Genomic DNA, 20,059 nt, shown 5'->3' with positions numbered 1-20,059 from the left:
ACAAATGGACAAAGATATCTGACATCCTGATCCCAGTGTCTTTCTCATCATCCCAGCTGGCGCTGAGGAACCCTATCTCCTAGTCTGGTGGTACAAACCCCTGGGATCCAAGAACTGTGAGAGCCCTTAAAGAATAAGCTCTTTCATGAATGGAGAATCTTTCTTGGTTCTTACTCTACTGTGATACTGCTAACCTGGGGGCAGGGCCCCATTGCCCAGGATGGTTCAAGGTTGTGAAAAGGACATTCAGGTTGTTATACGAAAATCCAAGTGATTTCTCCTTTCTGTCTCTTGGCCTCTAATGTGTTATTGTAACAGTTGTGTTGTGTGGCTGTTCAGTATAGTAGCCACTAACCACATGTGGCTATCAAGCAGCTGGGATGTGACTAGTTCAAACTGAGACATGCTAGAAATACAAAATACGACAGGATTTTGAAGACTTATGAGAAAAAAAAATGTATAATTAGTCATTAATAACTTTTATATTGATTATATGTTGAAATGATACTATTTTGGGCATGATGAATCGAATGAAGTATAGAATTAAGATTAATTTCACCTGCTTCCTTTTTTTCCACATGGCTACTACTAGAAAATTTCAGACGACATCTGTGGTTCACATTTCTATTGGACAGGGCTGCTCTAAAGCAGTAATCCCAAAGTGGGGTCCCTCGACCAGCAGCATCACCATCATCCACGAACTTGTGTGAAATGCAAACTCAGGCTCCACTGAGAGCTGATGAATCAAAAGCTCTGGTGGTGGAGTCTTCAAGGTGATTCTTCTGATGAGCACTCAAGTTTGAAAACCACCACTCTGGTTTATCTCCAGCGACACTTAGCTACACAAAGAAGCAGTTACGAGCATCACCTTTGCAGGCAGACAGGCTGGGTTTCAATACGGGTCACGGCACTTACCAGCTGCATGAACTCAGGCCAGTTATCTAAACCTCAGTTGCCCATCTCTAGTATCAGAATGATGGTCATATCCACCTTGCCGGGTGGTTGCTCAGACTAAATGGCATGCAAAGCTCCTAGCACATAGACAGTGCTCCAAAGACATATGAGTCATTTTTAATCATCGTCATTGTCATCAGGATTCCTGAAACATGTCTGCCTTAGGATTCAAATCATGGATTAATTACTGTGGGGTGTGAGGGTGGTCACTGAATAAGAAATGACTCAGGATCCAATCTCTATGGCATTGCTCCCTCATCAGATACGTGGGGCAGAAAAACTTTAGAATGGCAATAATGAGGGAAGCACATTGCCCTGGAATGTCCCTCATCCATGATGTGGAGGGGTTTCAGCTACTTTTTTATTCATTCAGCAAACATTTACCAAACAATCACTAAATGTTAGGCACTGCTTAGGTTCCAGGGATATAGCAGTAAAGAAATCATAAGGCTTAAAATCTGGTCAATAATGAATAAGTAAACAAAATAAACCAGATAATGATTACCACTCTTGAGCCCTTGACAGTAGGACTTCTGTCTACTTCATACCTAACTTAGCACTTAGGCACACAGTAGGCACTTACTATATGTTAATTTCCAGCCTTCCTTTCCTTCAGGGATTAATGGATTTTCTAGAATTTGGGTGGGAATTACTTTACATATTCTAATCAACTCTCTTAATTTAGAAATGAGCTGAAATGAAGTAATGTCCCCAAGTCACACAGCTAACCGAGTCACCCAGAGAATGAGCTGCTAGGTCTCCCGACCCCAGTTTCCTTCTTTCCCCCTGTCCCACCTCACTCAGCACTGGGAAAGAACAGTCATCTTTGATCACTTGCCTGTTTTCATTTAGGGCCGTTAAGAGATGGAACTTGCAGCTTAAATGTTAGGCTCTACCAGTCACCAAGACCCTACTGACCTGAAAGTGTAGGGTATTATCCGGTTGCCTTTTTCTAAACAGTAAAATTAGACAACAACAGAGTTGTACATTCTAAGCTGTCTGCATCAATGATTAGCACGTCAAATCCTGACATTTTCTCCCTACCTCCTCTTTTCCTAGAACACATATGGCAGTTTTATTCCCTTGGCAACAGCTGTTTATTGAGCTCCTATTATGTGCCAGGGACACGTAACAGTGAACGAGACAGTTTAAACCCCTGTCCTCATGGGATTTCCAGACAGGTAAGCCAGACTATTCTCTATACAGAATAAAGAAGCCTTCCGCATATTCAGAGGTGGAAAGTGCTGTGGGGAACAACAGAGCTGAGAAGGGGACAGGGGAATTTATAAAAAGAGGCATAGGAGGATGAGAAGGGGACATCTGAGGGAAGACTTGAAGAGGTGAGGAAATGAGCAGGGCAGGTATCTGGGGAAGTGTTCCAGGCAGAGGGCCAGTACAAAGGCCTGAGATGGGAACAGTTCTGGAATGTTCAAGAAGAGCAGAGAGGCTGGCGTGGCTGGGGCCGAGAGAGGATGGTGGAGAAGTCACAGGGCAAATCAGCCAGAGCCTTAACGGGCTTTCCAAACGCTCTTGGTTTTGCCACCCAGGCTTTATGACAAGATAAATAAAATAATTGGTTTATAAAATCACAACTGTCAGCAAATCTAAGCTGAAAAGAAAATTCTTCACTAGCAGGTTAACAGCATCAAGCAGTATAAGAATAGAAGTCAGCATGGCTGGGAGTTTCAATGTGAAAATTCAACAATTTTGCTTGCCAAGAATTTAAATATCACTTACCCAAAGGACAGGGTGAACCAAACAATTGTAAGCTTTATTGTATTTTCCTTGACTGGGTAGTTGAAACATCTCATAAAAGTCAACCAAATCTGTAAAATATTAGAGAGTTAGTTTTCTTATGCAGTAACTTAGTCAATCCCACCTCCGCTTCTACCAAATTATAAAAAAGCTGAGTTTTCACTGGGTTGAATTCATTTCAACTTAAAATGTAAAAGCTAAAGGCCATAGGAAACCAAATACTGGGATTTTCATTTTTCAGCTTCCTGAAGGCCAATGGACCAAGTAACTTGAGACTTCAAGGCACCCCATCCCCACCAAGACCCCTGGCCTAACGCCTTCCCTTTCCCACAGACTGAATGTATTGGTAACTTCAGATGCAAAGTGGGTCCCAGTCCAGGAGTCAGGTGTCCTGGGCAGCAGGGAGGAGCCTCTCTCCTGGGACCAGCACAGTCAACCCCTCTTCTGACGACCCGCACATGCAACAAGTTGACATGCTGCACGAGACTTGTTACTTACTCCATACAGTTCCGTGCGGATCCGAACAAAACACCTCCTGTACCAGGTCCCCGTGTCACTCTCAATTTCAATCAGCTCATCTATTTGTTTAGGGGTTTTGATTTTGTTTACCTGTAGAGAACCACAAAGTGCAAAGTGCTGAGTTCTATTCTCTGAAGTTGCTGAGTTTAGGCTTATAATTTGTTTTTACAGGAGCAAAAATGGCTCCAATAAAAAGTAAGCAGTATTGATAATCACTCTGTAAGTATACAGGTCCAAATAGCACTTAAAAGAACCAAATAAAGAATGACTGAGAGGGAATACCATAGAGAAATGGGAGAAGAGTAAGTAGCAATGGAATAATATGAAACCAAAATGCCCTTCTCTGATCATTACTGCAAGGACACACATTAGTATTAATAGATAAAACATCCAGATCGAATAGCTTGTGGATTAAGAATTATTTTGCTTTAACTAAAGTGACTGTATATACTTTTCTTTGAAACCTTCTTATTTGATGAATTTGACCTCTAACGGTAGTTCTTAAAGCTTTTGTCCTTAGAGCACCACCATGGCCCTTTCTTCCTTCCCCACAGCTGTACCCGCAGTGGCTGGTCAGCACAGACCCACAGGTGGCCCTGATGCAAGGTTAATTGGATGAGTTTCATTTGCAAACATCAACACCAATTTTTCAGCCACATAAGGGAAATAAAAGATGGAGGGTCAGTATAAAAAAGCTACATCTATGACTTAAGATAGCTTCCTTTCGCTAAGGAAAAGTTCCACAAGACAGGGGAAGCAATGGTTTCAACACAGAGAGTGAATCCTGAAAATACAAAAAAAGGAAGAATGGTTCCTTTGTGGACCTGGCTTACCTTCCCCTGTTAATCAAGATTTACCTGTTTTTGTTTAATCTGAGAGGACAGGGGAATGTGCATACATTACCCCTGCCAGGGATTTGAACAGATTTTTCTGGAGAGCCTGTCAACATCCAAAGTGACAATTCTATTTTGAGAACCCAGGTACCAAGGCTAGCTTTTGACAGAGGTGACTTGGGGACCTTTGGCATCTTCCATATTATACCAGGTAGGCAGTAGCTTCCTTCTGGACAAGTAGACAAAGATGTCTTACTTAAGAGAAGTAATTTCTGAGTTAAATATGGGGATTCCAAATGCAGTTGGCTCAAAATAATCCATAAAGGGATTATTTTTTAATACTCCAGATTTAAAAAAAATTTTAACATTAAAGGAGCATTCTTAATTCAACATACTACTTTTGGGAGGCTTCCTCTTCTCCACTCATCAATGTTTGTTTTTTGTTCATTCATTCATTGGTACCCAGGGGGGTGCAAAAATAAAACATCATACCCTCCAAGCAATTACCATACAAAATGAGAGTACTCTAATGGAGATCTATATGAGGTGGGAGAGAAATACCATTCAGAATATCCTATTTGATCTGGGAGTGCGAGAGAAGGCTTCATGAACTGCAGAATTTAAGCTGAGGCTTATAGAGAAGTATGTTATCTGCCATGCATGTAAAGTGCTTGGAGGACATTCCCAGTGGGAGGAATACCATGTGCAAATGTCCAGAGGTATGGCAGAAAATAGTGTTTCTCTCGTATTTCTCTTGGCACGGTAACTACAAAAAGTTTGGGATTCCTGAAGAATAGTACAAGGACAGAGGGCAGTGAGTGATGAGGGCTGAACCAAATCAGTGGCAGCAAAAATCAAAAGTAAGGGGCAATAGTGAGTGTTGTTTAGGAGGTAGGATAGCAGGACATAGTGATTTTTTGTATGTAATGAGGTAAAAGGAAAGAAATAAATAGATGGTTTCCCATTTTAGGTGGTGCAAATGGTACTTGCTGATAGAATTTAGGACAAGGATGAGGCTTGGGGACTCTTAAGGTAATAAGTTCAGATTTAGAGATACAGTTTTTGAAGGGTCTATAGGATCTATAAGGATGTCCACAAAGCCCTTCAACGTGGGCATGTCTGGAGCTCAGGACATTTGTACATTAGGAGACAGAAATGCAGGAAGTAGCTGAGATCAGCTAAGAAGAGTATACACAGTTCAAAGAGAAGTTAGCTGAAAATAGAGTCCTGGAAAACAACATTTAAGGTAAGGGCATACTAAGGAGAGCTTCTAAAGGAGACCATAGGAGAATGCATGCAACTTCATGGTACTGTAGCCATAACAAGGAAAAAGGTAAATTTGCTGTGGTAGAATCATGTGATAACTTTGAAAGTCACATATAAATGACTTTGAGATTATCCATTCTTTTGGAGTGTTCCAACCTTATTCTCCTCTAATGTTAGTACAATAACATTAACACAGACAACCATGAGTGGACCTGGTAACTCAACACTTCTAGAAGAAAAGGCAGGTAAGCAGGGCAAAGAGGCCCTACAGAGACACCTTCTCAGAAGGTCTTGGTGGATAAAAGGTTTTATCATCATCTGGCTGAGAGGGGTTAAGTGATGAGTATCCAGATGATGTCTCAAGATTTCTCCAGCTTTATGACCCTTTATCTTAAAAATATTCTTCCTCTATTGTACAAGTACTCAAAATAAGAGGCTACTCAATGTTTTCAGGCCCTTAATTGAGGACAGCCATTACTGACTTTCATTTCTCCATTACACTGCAGAGAAAGGGTTGTTATTTAAGAATCTATGATGATTTGGATAGAACCTAGATTGAAGTCTACCCCTACATTTTGAAAAATCTATTTCCTAAATAAAAATAAAATGAATAAATAAGATAGCAGTGGACTGTTTAAGCAGAAACTATTTCACATGTGTTAAGAGCTATAATTGATGTTATTTATAAGCCATGGAAGATCTTCTGTAGGTTCCTTCTATGTGTTACCATATGTCCTCCCAAACCTATTTTAGATAGAATGTTTTTAGTCTAATTGCATGACTACGTATATCAAAAGATTTAAAAACTATTGCTACTTCAAAAAAATTTCATGCATCCGATTTAAATTAATTTAGACTGGCTTTCCTCATTGAGAATCAACTTTGCAACTAGAGTATGAAGAACATTCCGTGCAGAGAAAACAGCAGCAGCATGGCAGTGCGGCAGATTAGGTACAATGGCAAGTCCGGGGAGCTGGAAGATGAATGTAGCTGCAGAGAGGAACTGGAAAGTAGACAGGGACAGGGCTTTGGTGTCCAAAGTGAGAATTTTTGTCTTTATCCTGAAAACAATGGGAAACCAGTAGAAAGTGAAATTGGTGTGTGTTATGCATGGTGTGTGCCTACATGTGTGCATGTATAATAAAATGAGATATATATGTTGGAGCTAAATCTCTGATTCTTTTATGCCTTGTGTTCATGTCAAGCCACATCAAATTGAAACCCCACACTTAGACTACCTTCCTCTGGCTTCCCACATGGCTGCCTTCCTTTACCAAGTTCTGAGTAATTATTGACCTAAGAAACAGCCATGTGTAAAATACCTGCCTTTATGTCGAAAGTGTTATTGAAGATAGTGTCTGTTATATTGTTCAATATCCTTTATAATATAGCCTATAAATAAACTTTACACAAATTACAACTAAATAAAGATGGCCTTTCCTGAAAAATAGCTACACTGCCATTTACTTTATGTCAAAAACGACATGATCCTTAAATTTATCTTTTGCCTTGGTTGTCAGGAAACCCAGAGATTAGTTTTATGACCAGTTACACTGCTTAGGTCTCTTCGTTTTTTCATTTATTTATTACCGGCTTTCTTTTCCTCCTTCTTCTTTTTCTCTTACTTTCAGTAAATAATCTTACAATTTTTACTAAGTATTCCAAGGTCTGTTAAGGCCTCAGAGTTGTGAAGGATAATTCCTGACATTGTAGAGAAAACATTATGGGACTGCTTTGAGTGTACACCTTTGGGGGTGCTGGATGTCACTTGAAAATGTACCTGGAAGCCTAGAGACCAAAATTCCCACTAATGAGGGTAAGGACTTTGTGTCACTTTGTCATATATACAATACATGTGGTCAGTTTGGGGTTTTGACTAAATCTGATCGTTTTGTCTTTTAATAGAAGTATTTATACTATTTTCATTTATAATAAACTAATAATTCCACTCTTGCCTTAAGACTTCTAATTTAAAAAAAAATTTATTTCCTATCTCTTTATAAATGAGCTACACTTTTTTTGCTTTTTCCTGTGTTCAAAGTTTTTGAAAAGTATATCCAATCTCTAATTTTAGTTATTTTTAAATTTTTCAAAAGTATCCTCTAGCTTATATTTTTATAAGAATACTCTTGAATGTTCTTGCTATTTCCTTTACATACATAATCTCATTTGACTCCTGACAACTCTATCAATTAAGTATTATTCTAATTATAGACAAGGAAACTGAAGCTCAGAACCTTGGTGTTACTTGCTCAGGTCACACAGCAAGTAAGTGCCAGAGCCGGGTTTTGAACCCAGATATATTTGCTTTACCCAGGAAACCTTAGGGTGCTCTCAGCTCCTTGGCTGAGCAGCACGTGGAAACAAGTTTCAGGTGGGTGGCTGGGGCAAGTGCAGTGACCTGGCCGAGCAGAGGAGATGGACCTACAGAGGCCAGATCCCCTCTAATAGCAAGTCAAGGAGACTCGCCTGGTGGTCTCGACAACCAAAGGCCTCCCACCCTCAGGTTCTAAGCCTGGGAATCAGAGAATAGGTCTAAGAAGAAAATGTAGTCTTTCCACCTAACCCAACTCTTGGGTTGGTGTTATCATTTGAAGAACCATAGAGCTCTGGGGTCCTAGATAGGCATAGGCAGGGGGCTGGCAATCTATGGGCCCCAAACAGCCCTCTGCCTATTTCTGTCAATAAAGTTTTATTGAAACACAGCCACACCCATTTGTTTACATATTGGCTACGGCTGATTTTTCACTACAATGGCAGAGTTGAGTAGTTGTGACAGAGACTATATGGCTTGCAAAGCCTAAAATATTTACAGTCTTGTCCTTGACAGACATGTCACGTGTCCCAAGCCCTGGCATTGTGGATTCTCTGAGGAGCAGACTCACCGTGAAGACCTTTTCAGGCTGGCCTCGTGCTCTCATGTTGGTGTCATGAATCAGCTTCAGAATCATCCAAGCTTCATCATGTTTTCCAACCTAAGAAATGGGAGGAGACAGTGAAGCTCTAGGAGTGACACACTCACCCTCCCTGATTTTCCAATAGCCATCCTGTATTATCAGATCAAATGAGGCGTAAACTGTGCAAATGGGTTTAGGTACGTTCCACTGGAACAGACAGCCTATTTGGATATCACTGAATACATTAGCAGTTCAAGAATGTGCCTTCAGATAGTAAAATTCCATTTTTAAAACAATAAGCCATGTTCTCTTCATTGAGCAAAAAGTTATTTGCTTAAGGTGGAATATGAATGTTTTCTGGCCATGAGGCAGCTTTTCGACATGCTGGCTGTTCAAAGCATGCCCCCATGAAACCAAACCCTCCAGAGTTCCATAGTAGGAAGGAGAAACATACCTCCCAGAGAGGCAAACATACTTCCTAGTATTAACAAGGAACTCTTTCCAATGTATGTGGGCTACTTGAGTATGTATAATAGCACGTGTTACCTCCAGCAAGAACCGTGGGCTTTCAGGCATGAATGTGAGGGCCACCACGGAGCAGACGCAGGGCAGCGCACACACGATGACGAACACACGCCAACTGTGAAACTGGTAGGCCGACCCCATGCTGAAGCTCCACCCTGGAAACGTAGGAGTAGAAGAGTGAGGGAGAGCTCCTCCCAGACTGCCCACTGGAATAATCACCGTGGGTGTGCCCTGTGGGTTGATTAGCTAAGTCTTACTGTCCATGGGGACATGAGCTGACCCAGGCATCAGCCACAGTGACCAGCTCATGGTCATAAGACCACCCGTGGCAGTGCTGAGAACAAAGGTACCTGGAACCAAAGGGGGCAGGGCCTAAGCATGGGGGAACATGTACACATATACAATCAAATCCCAAAGGCCAAGATTAGTCTGGGATAATGCTTTTTCCAATAGACCACTGTTCTGTGCTGGGTATCTTCTGTTCGCTTTTCCAGATCACTCTCCACTTTTTTCTACCCCGCAGCATGCCAGGAAATGACCCTCTAGGGACTGTAACTGGCTCCCTTGCCTACTGCTTTCAGCTAGTTTTGAACAAAGGAAGCCAGGCCAGAGAACAGAGGGCGGGAGGAGGGACAGGATATTTATTTTCCTTGCTTCCCTTCTGGCTTCCCCTGGCTGCGTAGAGGTGTGGCAGTGGGCGCTCTCGTCTCCCGGGCCTCCTCCTACAGCCACAGCTCTTGCCAGGTTCTGACCACCTCTCTCCTGTTGCTCTTTGAGGCACTGGCGGCTCCAAGGTGCTGTATCCTTCCTTACTGGTTTCTCTTAACAGTTCCCAGATCTTCATAAATAGTCCCTTCCTTAAACACTTTTCCACGGCCCTTTCTGAGGGTGTCATCAGTTTCCTACCAGCACCCTCACCATACATATAGTTGTTAGGAATTGGCAGTTATATATCTCTTCATACACATGTCATGCAGACCACCAGGATTTTAATTTCTAATTATAAAAATATAGATTTTTATTATAACATAAAAATAAGTACAATAGGACACAAACAGAAATCCCTCCAAGAATTAAAAGAAAGCCAATATTAGGATGAATATAAAATGGAGAAAAGCAAAATTCAAATATGGTGCTAAATGAGAAATAATGAGGCATATCAAATCTAATTGAAAACAGAGAGGAGATTTATAGAGGCATAGATGAATTATGTGAGGTGAAATTTTAATTTACAGCAATGCTTGGTATTTTTGTGAACAAAAGTTGGGTAGTCTACATCCTGCCCCAGGAGAGCGGCATAATTATTCATTATTTACCTGGGAGTCAAGTGAGATTCTGAAGGTGATGTAACTTCCACAAGGCCACAGAGCTGAAGTTACATATCAGAGTCTTCCCTGTCAGGATTCAAGACACAACCTTATACCAACACACAGCCTCATGCACACTCACTCACTCACTTATTTATTTATTTTTGAGACAGAGTCTCTCTCTGTTGCACCGGCTAGAGTGCAGTGGTGTCCTCCTATCTCATTGCAACCTCAAACTCCTGGGCTCAAGCGGTCCTCCCAAGTAACTGGGACTACAGTTGCGTGCTACTATGCCCGGCTAATTTTTATTATTTTTAGTAGAGACGGGGTCTTGCTCTTGCTCAGGCTGGTCTTGAACTCCTGACCTCAAGCCATACTCCCACCTCAGCCTCCCAGACTGCTAGGATTATAGGCACGAGCCACCACACCCAGCCTCACTCACTCTTTTTTTTTTTTTAAATTTATTTTATTTTATTTTTTATTGGATTTTCCAGTAAAGACCGGAAAACCTGCTAGACAAATTCTAAAAGTTGTAACACCTTTAAACACTGAATTTGTTGACAAACAACGTAAACGTCAATGACATGCTGTATTAGTCTTAGGTGAATAACATCTTTCTGAGACTTTAATATAAGAAGATTATGTGGATTGCTAAATTAATTATATCATAAACTTTAGGGAGCATGATTGCTGTCAATGTTGTATGTAGCAGAAGTTCCAAAGTCTCACATATCCACAATGCAGAAGAAATTCTACGATGGAACAGAGAAAACATAACTTATTCATGTCATATTTGATCTTAGAGCTTCATATAAAGAAATTCTTTTTAAAAACCTCTAAAATCCTATCATTTTAGGCATTGGAAGAAAACTAAAAACTTTAGGTGGCTGAGGTAAGCAAATGGGATGTTTTAAATTTCAGGCTACAGCACATTCCGTAAAGTACAGGAGGGAGTGAAGAAAAGAGGGGGAAGGTCTCCACTGTCACTGTTCAAATCAGTTAGGTCAGAAGGTAAAGCTTTCAAAGAAGAACAGGGGGAAGTGATTTAACCAAGCAGAAAGTCCTTATGGTGCAGAGAGCAGGAAGCTTCTTGTGGTAGACAGAATAATGCTCCCTCCCCCCAAAATACGTGCTCATCCTAATCTCAGAACCTGTGAATCAGTCACCTTACATGAAAAAGGCCTTTTCAGATGTTTTTAAGTTAAAGATCTTGCGAGTAAAGAGATTACCCCTGTACTGCAAGGCTGAGCCCAATGTAAATTCCAGAGTCTTTATAAGGAAAGGGGCTTGGGGACAGGAGAGTCAGAGTGAGAAAAGAGGAATGTGATGAGGGAAGCAGAGGTCACCTTGGAGAGAGACTTGAAGATACAGGAAGGGGCAGCAAGCCAAGGAGCGCAGGTGGCTTGCAGAAGCTGGAAAAGGCAAGAACACATATTCTCCCCTAGCGTCTCCAGGAGGCCTGGTGACCCACTTACACTCTGACCTCCAGAAGTATAAGATAATAAATTTGTGTTGTTTAAAGCCAGTGCATTTGTGGTGATTTGTTACAGCAGCAACAGGAACCAATACACTTCTCTTTCTAGTGACAGACAGCTCTACTTGACACTTGACTGACCGCAGTGAAGCTGGAGAATTAGCATTCTCTATGAAACTTCAGGCTCCACAATTTGGCTCAGACTTCTCCAGATGCCTCTCAGAGGACCGCAGTCTCCCTCTTGGCATCTGTTTTAGGGATGTTGTGCCCTTCACTCTAATTGCTCTGGAACATCACTCAGTGGGCGGAGGGACTGACTGCAGTGTGATTCCAGGTGGGCAGTTTTCAGCCTACTGAGGAAACTGGACCACAGCTAGACCCAGAAGGGAACTACCTGGTCCAGAGTCCAGCTCTGCTCAGTTTATCATGCAATTTCTTTAGTGTAGATTCTTTCGTCCAGTAGCTGAAGCTTAGCCTGTTTGCTGCTGTCCAGGTCCCTCTCTACTTCATTAGCTGTGAAGTCTGTCTTCTTGTCCTTTTCTTGGTGTGCATGTGTATATGTGTGTACGTGTGTGTGTGTGTGTGTGTATAAAGGGTTTGTTGTCCACCCATTTCTCTCTCCATTTATTTGCAATATGCTTTTCTCCCGGTTTCCAAAACTATTTTATACCATTTGTCCATTTCTCTTCAAATCTCTAGCAGCCAACCCCACTCCTTGCACTTGACGTCACTTCCTATTTCTTGGAGAAAATAAACAGAGAGAAGTACATACATCTCATCTTCTCCTGAATCCACCCACCCATCTGCACCTGTCTCATCTCTCTGCTGTCCCTCGGGTTACAATGGATGAACTGTCCATGCACCTGTCTAAGGCCACCTGTTTACATGGGCTCTGGAGCTCATCCTTCTCTTTCTCTCAAGGACAGAACTCCTGTAAGTACCTGTCCCTCCTCTCCAACCCTCACCACCCTGTTCTCCCACTGCAGCTGAGGGATCATTCCATCAGCACATCTAGATCTAAGGAAAAGCCCTCCGTGGGCCCCACATGCCCCTCCAGCTGCACTGCTGCTCCTCTGTCCCCCTTCACAGCAACGCCTCCAAAGAACGGTCCATAGCAACTGTCTCCGCTTCCTTATCCAATATTCTCACCCTAGACAGGCTTCCGTCCCAGAATTCCACAGAAACTGTGCCAAGGTCACCAGTCTTGTCAAATTTAATGGTCACTTCTGTTTTCCTCTTCCTCAAACTCTCTAAGTCGTTCTGTATAGTTGTCCATTCTCTTCTTTTTGGAAAATGTTTTTCCTTGGCTTCCTCATCACTACATGTGCTAGTGTCTGTCCTGCCTTACTGGCTTTTCTTCAGTTTCCTTAGCAGGCTCCTCTGACTGGCCCCCCAAAGTTGGCAAACCCCAAATCTTAGCCATCTTCCCTGTCCATAGGTTCTTCCCAGCTGGATTGATCTATCTCCATGACTTAACTACCATCCACATGCCACTGTCTCTGAAATATAACCTGTTCTCTGCCCCAAGCTCTAGAAACAGACCTCAGCCTTCCTACTCACAACTTCACAGAGATGTCTAGTGGGCATCTCAAAGTTACTGTGTCCAAAACGGAACTTTGGATTTCGCAACATGCCACCAAAGAAAACTCTTGTTTCTCCCTCAGCTTCCCCTGTTTCAGCACTGCCAACCGCCACGTATACACGTCAAAAGCCAAGACCTCATCCTTGATTTCTTTTTCCCCCACAAGCCCCAACGTTCAACCCATCAGCAAGTTCCCTCTCTCAAGCAGACCTCAAAGCCACTCACTTCTCCCCTTCTCCACAGCAGCGCAGGTTCCTTCCCCCAACCTTCAGCAACAGCCCCCTGACTGCCTCTCTTGGTCCTCCGCTGTCCACTCTCCCTACAGCACCCAGAGTTATTCTTTTAAAATGTCAATAAGGGCACTTCACTCTGCTGCTAAAAAGCCTCTCACAGCTCCCAGTACAATAAAATCCAAATGTCTCACCACGGCCTCTGAGGCGTGTAAACTGCTCCCTGTTCATGAACTTGAGCTCATTTTCTTCTGCCAGTCCTTGCGCTTGCTGGGGCCAGTTCCACTGACCTGCTTCCAGCCTCTGAACACAGAGCTTTATCCCATCTTAGGGTCTGTGCCTTTTCCCCTGGAAGCCCAGCCATGCATTAGAAAGGGTGTTTGCTATATTATATTTTAACCAGCCTTTCTGAGTTTTGAAGTGAGAGGGTTTTTTAGAATATCTCATCCTTAGTGTTGTCCCCTAGGAGTCTTTGCGTGTGGTGTTTTCCCAGGTTAGACTGCCCCGCCTGAGTGTGTGCATGGCTGCCTGCTTCACACCCTCCAGCACTCAGCTTACGTTGTCTGCTCAGAGAGGCCCACAGGCCAAACCCCACTCTGTCACATAGGCCTGCTCCATTGTCTTGACAGCACTCATTACTATCTAAAGTGGTCATACTCATTTCTTGTTTATGTATTTATTATCGGTCCCTCTCCCCATCAAGGGAGCAGGAACCCTGCTTTTCTCCCTCATCAGGACCTCTCCAGTGCCGATAGCAAGTCCCGGTCCACAGGACATGCTCTCTAAATGTTTGTTGAATGAACACATGTTCAATGCGTGTGTACATGAGCATGTGCAAATTCACTGCAGGCTACCAAGCCCTGGTTTTCTTTCAATTGTTTTCTGAATCTACACTAACCAGCAAAACAGCATTGATTCACTTTTTCAAATTGAATCTGTACCTTACATACAGTAAAATTTATTTTTAGTTATATAGTTCTATGAGTTTGACACACAGAGTCATGTAACTACTATCATAATCAGGACACAGAACAGTTCCATCACCTCAAAACATGCCCTCATGTTGCCCCTCTGGAGCCAACTCCTCCTCCATCCCCAACCCCTGGCACCCTGATCTCTTCTCTGTCACTATAGTTTTGTCTTTTCTAGAATATCATGTAAATGGAATCACGCTGTATGTAGCTTTTTGAACCTGGTTCTCACATTTAACATACTACAGTTGAGATTTGTGCAAATTGTTGCATATATCAGTAGTTCGTTCTTTTTCACTGCTGCATAGTAGTCCACTATGTGACTATATCACCGTTTAACCACTCAGTAGTTGAAGGACAGTTGAATTGTTTCCGGTTTGGGGTGATTATGAATAAAGCTGCTATAACCATTTCATACAGGATGTGTGCCCCCAAAGTTTTCCTTTTCTCTTGAGTAAATATGTAGGAGAGAACAGTTGAGTCATATGAGAAGTTTATGCTGAGCTTTATAAAAAACTGCCCAACAGTTTCCCACAGAGGCTGTACGCATTTCACATTCCCCCCATAGGGTAGGAGCGTTCTAGCTGCTTCACAGCCTTCCCACCATTTTGTCAGCTGTTTTCCCTTAAATTTTAGCCATTATAATAGGTGTCCATTGGTATCTCGTGATTTTAATTCGCATTTCCTTAATGCCTAGTGATATCATTATTTACTCTTTGTTCCTTCATTCATGTTTTATCGAGTGCCAGTATGTGCTGGTCAGAATGCTGTGATATGGAGACTAGTAAGACTCCCCGCCCTCAAGGAGATAGGAGGTCAGAGTCCAGCGGATAAGGCAATTTGTTAACAGACACGATGAGCAATGCGACCCGTGCTAGGACAGTTCTGCAGAAAGGGCACTGGGAGTACAGCAGAGGTGGCGCTCTCTGTCCCAAGCAGTCTCCTCACCCGAGTTCTCCCCAAACGCCTTTTCTGATTTGGGCCTATGAACAAAAAGAGCATGTTCTTAAATTTCAAATGTCAACATTAGAGAGAGAATTCCAATGAGTACTTAGGAAGTACAGATCAGCCAGGACTGGTCATCCCTCTCCTACCACAGTGCAGCCACCTGTCTGGGACAGAGTCCTGGCAAGGGCGCTGGTGCTCCTCCCCTCTTATGACGATGGCCCTGGGGACTGAGAGCCAACAACGGATGAGTGATGTCCTGTGGCTTGAGTGTGAGACAGACACCATGAGGATCTTGAGAAATGCCCCTGCAGGTGCTTTGGGACACTAAAAGATTATTCTCTGCATTAGAAATAGGTCAAAAAATGAAGGGGTGAAACACTAACCACCATCACTACCCAGCCATGAATTCTCGGGCCCCTTCCTGAGCTCCGTTTCAAGATGGTTTAAATTAGAATTTGAGAGCTACACAAAACCTACACTGCAAACATCAGAACGTGGAGAGAGAGCAACATAGAGTGGAGAAGGGGATTGTGAAACCAAGCCACACTCAACTGGGAAAGTGGGTTGATATTTTGGGATACTCATCTGCAGTTAGTCAAATGGATTCTTTTAAATGAACCCTTTATGTTGGCACCACACCTTTTTTGTCTTAAAAAAAATACTTCTTGTGTGGGTGATGGTTCTAATTGTCCTTTGGACTTTGTTAAAATACTTATTAAAATGTCATACTGTGGGATTTATCTACAGATAATGTAAATTCCATGCAAGGAAAGATCTCAGTTAGGGTACTACAGAAAGCAGTTCGGGCACGGCACTAATCAGTGTGGTGCTAATAAGAGTTGTTATGTGTCTTGCATAAGAATCAAGGGCATTTACAGACTCAAGCTGATGTGCTCTGTGACTGTAGAAACCAGCTTCCTCTCCAGTTGTCTGACTGTCTAAAACCTTCCAAGGTGCCGAGACGGAAGTGTGGGATACACGTAGAAGAATGCTGGCTTTCATGTTCTTTTCTGGGCTCCAGTCCCTCATGCCCTGGGAACTTGGCACCTACTTTGCTGATCTATATTTGATTGTCAGTTATGTGATCTTATCAATGAAACAGTCTTTGGTAAGGAGGCAACCTTTAGGTGCAAGACACAAATCCAAAAGTTCTAAAAGGGAACCTTAAATGTCACATGTGAGATCAATTTTCAATAGCTAAGAAGCAAATCATCTATATTGATTTGTCTGTGGTCTTCACTCACAATGCACCTGGCCAATGAAAATTCTCTTTGGAAAAGTGGCTCAAAATCCAATTTCTCAAGTGGTTAGAGGCGAAACAATGATCAGATGAATTTCTGATTTTATACCTCTAGAAATAAAATTTCATCCCTTCAGCATGTCACAGGTTTAAAATATAAATACTATATCATCAGCCTGAAATATTACTCCTTGGCCAGACACTCAGGCTGTCTTGCATCTAGTACCATCTCTGACTCCACAAGACTTCATCAGATCAGCTGGATAGTACCTGTTGCTGATACTCATGGAGATTTTTCATCTCCGTCTCAATTTGTAAAGAAAATTAAAAAAAAGGGTGGGGAGGTGTGTGTGAAGGGGAGATAGTTAAATACACTAAGGTACAGGTATGAATCATAGAACTATTGGAAAAGAATGAGGCAGACCTTTCTAAATTGACATGGAAAACGTCCAAGTTACATTGCTCAGTGAAAAAAAAGCTCTTTTTAAAACAGTGCAAATAATAGTGATTTCCTTTTTATATACACATAAACCATATCAGATCTAGAAAACAAGTGGGAGGAAAGTGCACTAAACTGTTTAAAATGCTTACTCAGGGTAGGAGGTGGGGGCTCCTGGGGACTTTCCCTTTTGACACTCTTTAGTTAATGTTTGAATTTTGTATCATCTCGTATTACTTTTCACTCAACAAGGAAAAAAGAAAGCTTTTCAAAGAGACACAAGCCTTTAATGTCTCTGAGACATAGGCATTGATGGGAGAGGAGAGGAGAAGGAAATTGGAATTATGACTGTGTCACTATTCAGTATTTATACATTTTTCTGAACTCAACTATTGTTGTTAATTCTGATTGTCACAAACCTGAACATTGACAATACAATGCCATTTGCAGATATTAGTGAGAAAGTGCCAGAGACTACCCTAGTGTCTTTGGGTGGAAAAGAGAACAGTATTCACAGACCTTTAACCTTTTGACCTATAACCCAGTCATATTCTAATCTGGGACTCTTGGGGCAGAGGCCAGCTCTCCTTGGGCTGCAATCATGCGACCATTATTGCCAACAGCAATGCACAAAGCAATCGTGATCAAAATAATTGGCAGGGATCTGCCTATAGCACATAATCGTGCCTTCAGGAAGTGCAAGCCAATTATACGTCCCAGGGAGAGAGTCCAGGGGTTAAATTCCAACTAACTCCAACAGGCATCTGTCTCTAAGAGCAGGCCCAAGCAACCAGCCAACCTTTCCTGCCTGTTTCACTATTTCTGTTTCTAAGCTCTGGTCTTGCCTTTTGGAATGCACAGAGCAAGAGGCCAACGGCGCAAGGAAGTCACATTATGCCTCTGCTTCCTGAATTTGACTTGTGATCCTAACCATGCTTTCGAAGAAGCATATTTCCCAGTGACCTTTGAAAGTCACAAATTCGTGGGCTTAGTTTTTAGGGTTATTTATTCTGGAATATCTTCCGTGAGTGCCCCAAATATACAAAGAGAGAATGAGATGAACTTTCCAGAAAGGGTTTCTGGTGCCAGCATGTAAGATTGATTCAAGCATGGCACTTCTCAAGTTCCCCAGAGGGTGACAATGAGTCTGAGGTTATGAAAAAAGTTGATACCATAAAATGTGCATGTTATGTATGTGTGTCCGTATCTTAAACAAAGGTCTTTTGGGATTTTTTTTTGTCTCTTTTTTAGAGACAAGGTTTCACTCTGTCACCCAGGCTGGAGTACAGTGGTGTGATCATAGCTCACTGTAGCCTCAAAATCCTGGCCTCAAGTGATTCTCCTGCCTCAGCCTCCCAAAGTGCTAGGATTATAGGTGTGAGCCACCACACCTGGCCTGGGATTTTCTTTTGTAGACAGACAATAATATAGTATTAATGTTATGATAATACAGGTCAATCAAAATTTTATCAAAGATTTTTGTGCAAATTTATACTACAAGAACCTACAGGATAGTCAAATTTTGACCATATACAACTGAAGCTTTTTATTATAAATCCAAGTTTTTTATTATAAAAGTCTGCTCATTAGATGCATTGTGTGTACATACATTATCTTATAGCATATATAGGTACATATTAACTTTCCTTTTCTATTTTATTCACATAAATATTTATTTAAATGAAACACACAGATTTCTATTTACACATAAACTTAAGGATTTATAGTTATACATAAACTCTTATATTAGCTGATGCCATGGATGAATAACAAACCAATTATGTTCACTCTGTGAACAGGTACAGTCTTAGGTGGCTGAAAAGCAAACAAAACTAAATATTGGGAATTGTTACATTAGTAGAAAGTTGGAATACTAGACTTCATTCTTTTTCTTTTCTTTTTAAATATGGAATGTTGCATGAATTTTGTGTGTCATCCTTGTACAGGGGCCATGCTAATCTCCTCCATATCATTCCAGAAAATCTGTATTTTAGTATATGTGCTGCCGAAGTGAGCACGGAATACTAGACTTGAAGGCTCATTCCAGAGCTAAGGTTCTCTCTGATTCTAAGGTCTTGGTCCTTGATTGGATGAAGCCATATGAAGGTCTCTCTTGAGTACAGATCCACAGCAAGAAACAGACATTTTCAAAATAAAAAACAAAACAAAATACCTTGTAAACTTGTAAAGTGTCCAAAAGTTGGTAGAGGACTTGTAGCAAAATAATGGTGCTATTCCATGTGTTAGTAATGCAGTCAATCTGCTTTCAAAGTAGCTGTCTCTAAAGTAATATTAATAATAAAAATAACAATAGAACCCCCAATGTTCTAATCAACTTCATGGTCCTCATTATCTTTCACATCAAGTTTTCCTTTTGCTGTTTGCACATGGCCTCAGCGCGATCTTGCTCATGATCAACGAAAGCTTTCTGTTCATTCCCAGAAGATTTCTGCAATACAGTACAAAGATTCTAACGGAACCCATTGTCAGGGGAAACATTTTCCTCCCAGGGAGGGGAGGGGGACAAGAGCGAGCTGTCACAGCTCCAGCTTTAGGACAGCAGAGGTCAGCAGGAGTGTTCTTTGTTGCTGACGCCCAAAGGTCACACTTGTACACCTCTGCTAACTGTTGACCTCTCTCACCCGCTCCTTTTTTCTACCCCCATTTCTTGCCTTGTAACCTCCGATCCAGAACAAATCATTTAACACTTGACAAGACAAACAGCTGCTTAGCTCATGACTCAGGCCCAAAATGACCTTAGAGTTTTGTCATTTATATCAAAGAAATTCCATTTTCATGAGGGGGAAATGCATGCAACCACAGTGATCTGGGAGCTCTAATTTCTGGTCCTTGTGCTTTAAGACAGGGGATGTCACACCCTCCCGCCGAGTACAGGGAATGGAAATATGACTCTAGAGAAGACCAGCCCACTAGCCTTACAGTCAGATCTTGCCTACTTGGAGCCAATTTGTCCCTACCAAGAACATGTCCTTCGAATCATCCTAAGTTCCTGAAGTTTACTGCCATCAGATGCTTCCCAAAAGACTCCAGCTCAGGTGGTGACACTTAACCTTCCTCATAGCTTTCCAAACTGGAAATGTGGAGTCAACCTCTACTCT

The 20,059-nt window shown here is 42.0% G+C and overlaps 1 protein-coding gene and 2 non-coding genes across 3 annotated transcripts in view; all 3 read right to left on the bottom strand.

Moving 5' to 3' along the window:
• Nucleotides 1-20,059, bottom strand: part of SV2C (synaptic vesicle glycoprotein 2C) — a 150,357-nt gene that overhangs the window by 21,577 nt on the left and 108,721 nt on the right. The window contains exons 4-7 of the mRNA XM_069492574.1: nucleotides 8,771-8,904; nucleotides 8,213-8,302; nucleotides 3,208-3,318; nucleotides 2,692-2,780 (exon numbers count right to left, since the gene is read on the bottom strand). Coding sequence (XP_069348675.1) covers nucleotides 2,692-2,780; nucleotides 3,208-3,318; nucleotides 8,213-8,302; nucleotides 8,771-8,904 — 424 coding nt within the window. The remainder of the gene's footprint in view (nucleotides 1-2,691; nucleotides 2,781-3,207; nucleotides 3,319-8,212; nucleotides 8,303-8,770; nucleotides 8,905-20,059) is intronic.
• On the bottom strand, nucleotides 10,538-10,597 carry LOC138398519 (U7 small nuclear RNA). The gene has a single exon (XR_011236000.1). It is a non-coding gene; the product is annotated as a U7 small nuclear RNA (small nuclear RNA).
• On the bottom strand, nucleotides 18,841-18,950 carry LOC138398500 (U6 spliceosomal RNA). Its single transcript, XR_011235988.1, has one exon. It is a non-coding gene; the product is annotated as a U6 spliceosomal RNA (small nuclear RNA).

This window comes from Eulemur rufifrons, chromosome 17 (assembly GCF_041146395.1).
Source record: "Eulemur rufifrons isolate Redbay chromosome 17, OSU_ERuf_1, whole genome shotgun sequence".
Taxonomy (NCBI): domain Eukaryota; kingdom Metazoa; phylum Chordata; class Mammalia; order Primates; family Lemuridae; genus Eulemur; species Eulemur rufifrons.
This window is presented reverse-complemented; position numbering and strand designations above follow the sequence as displayed.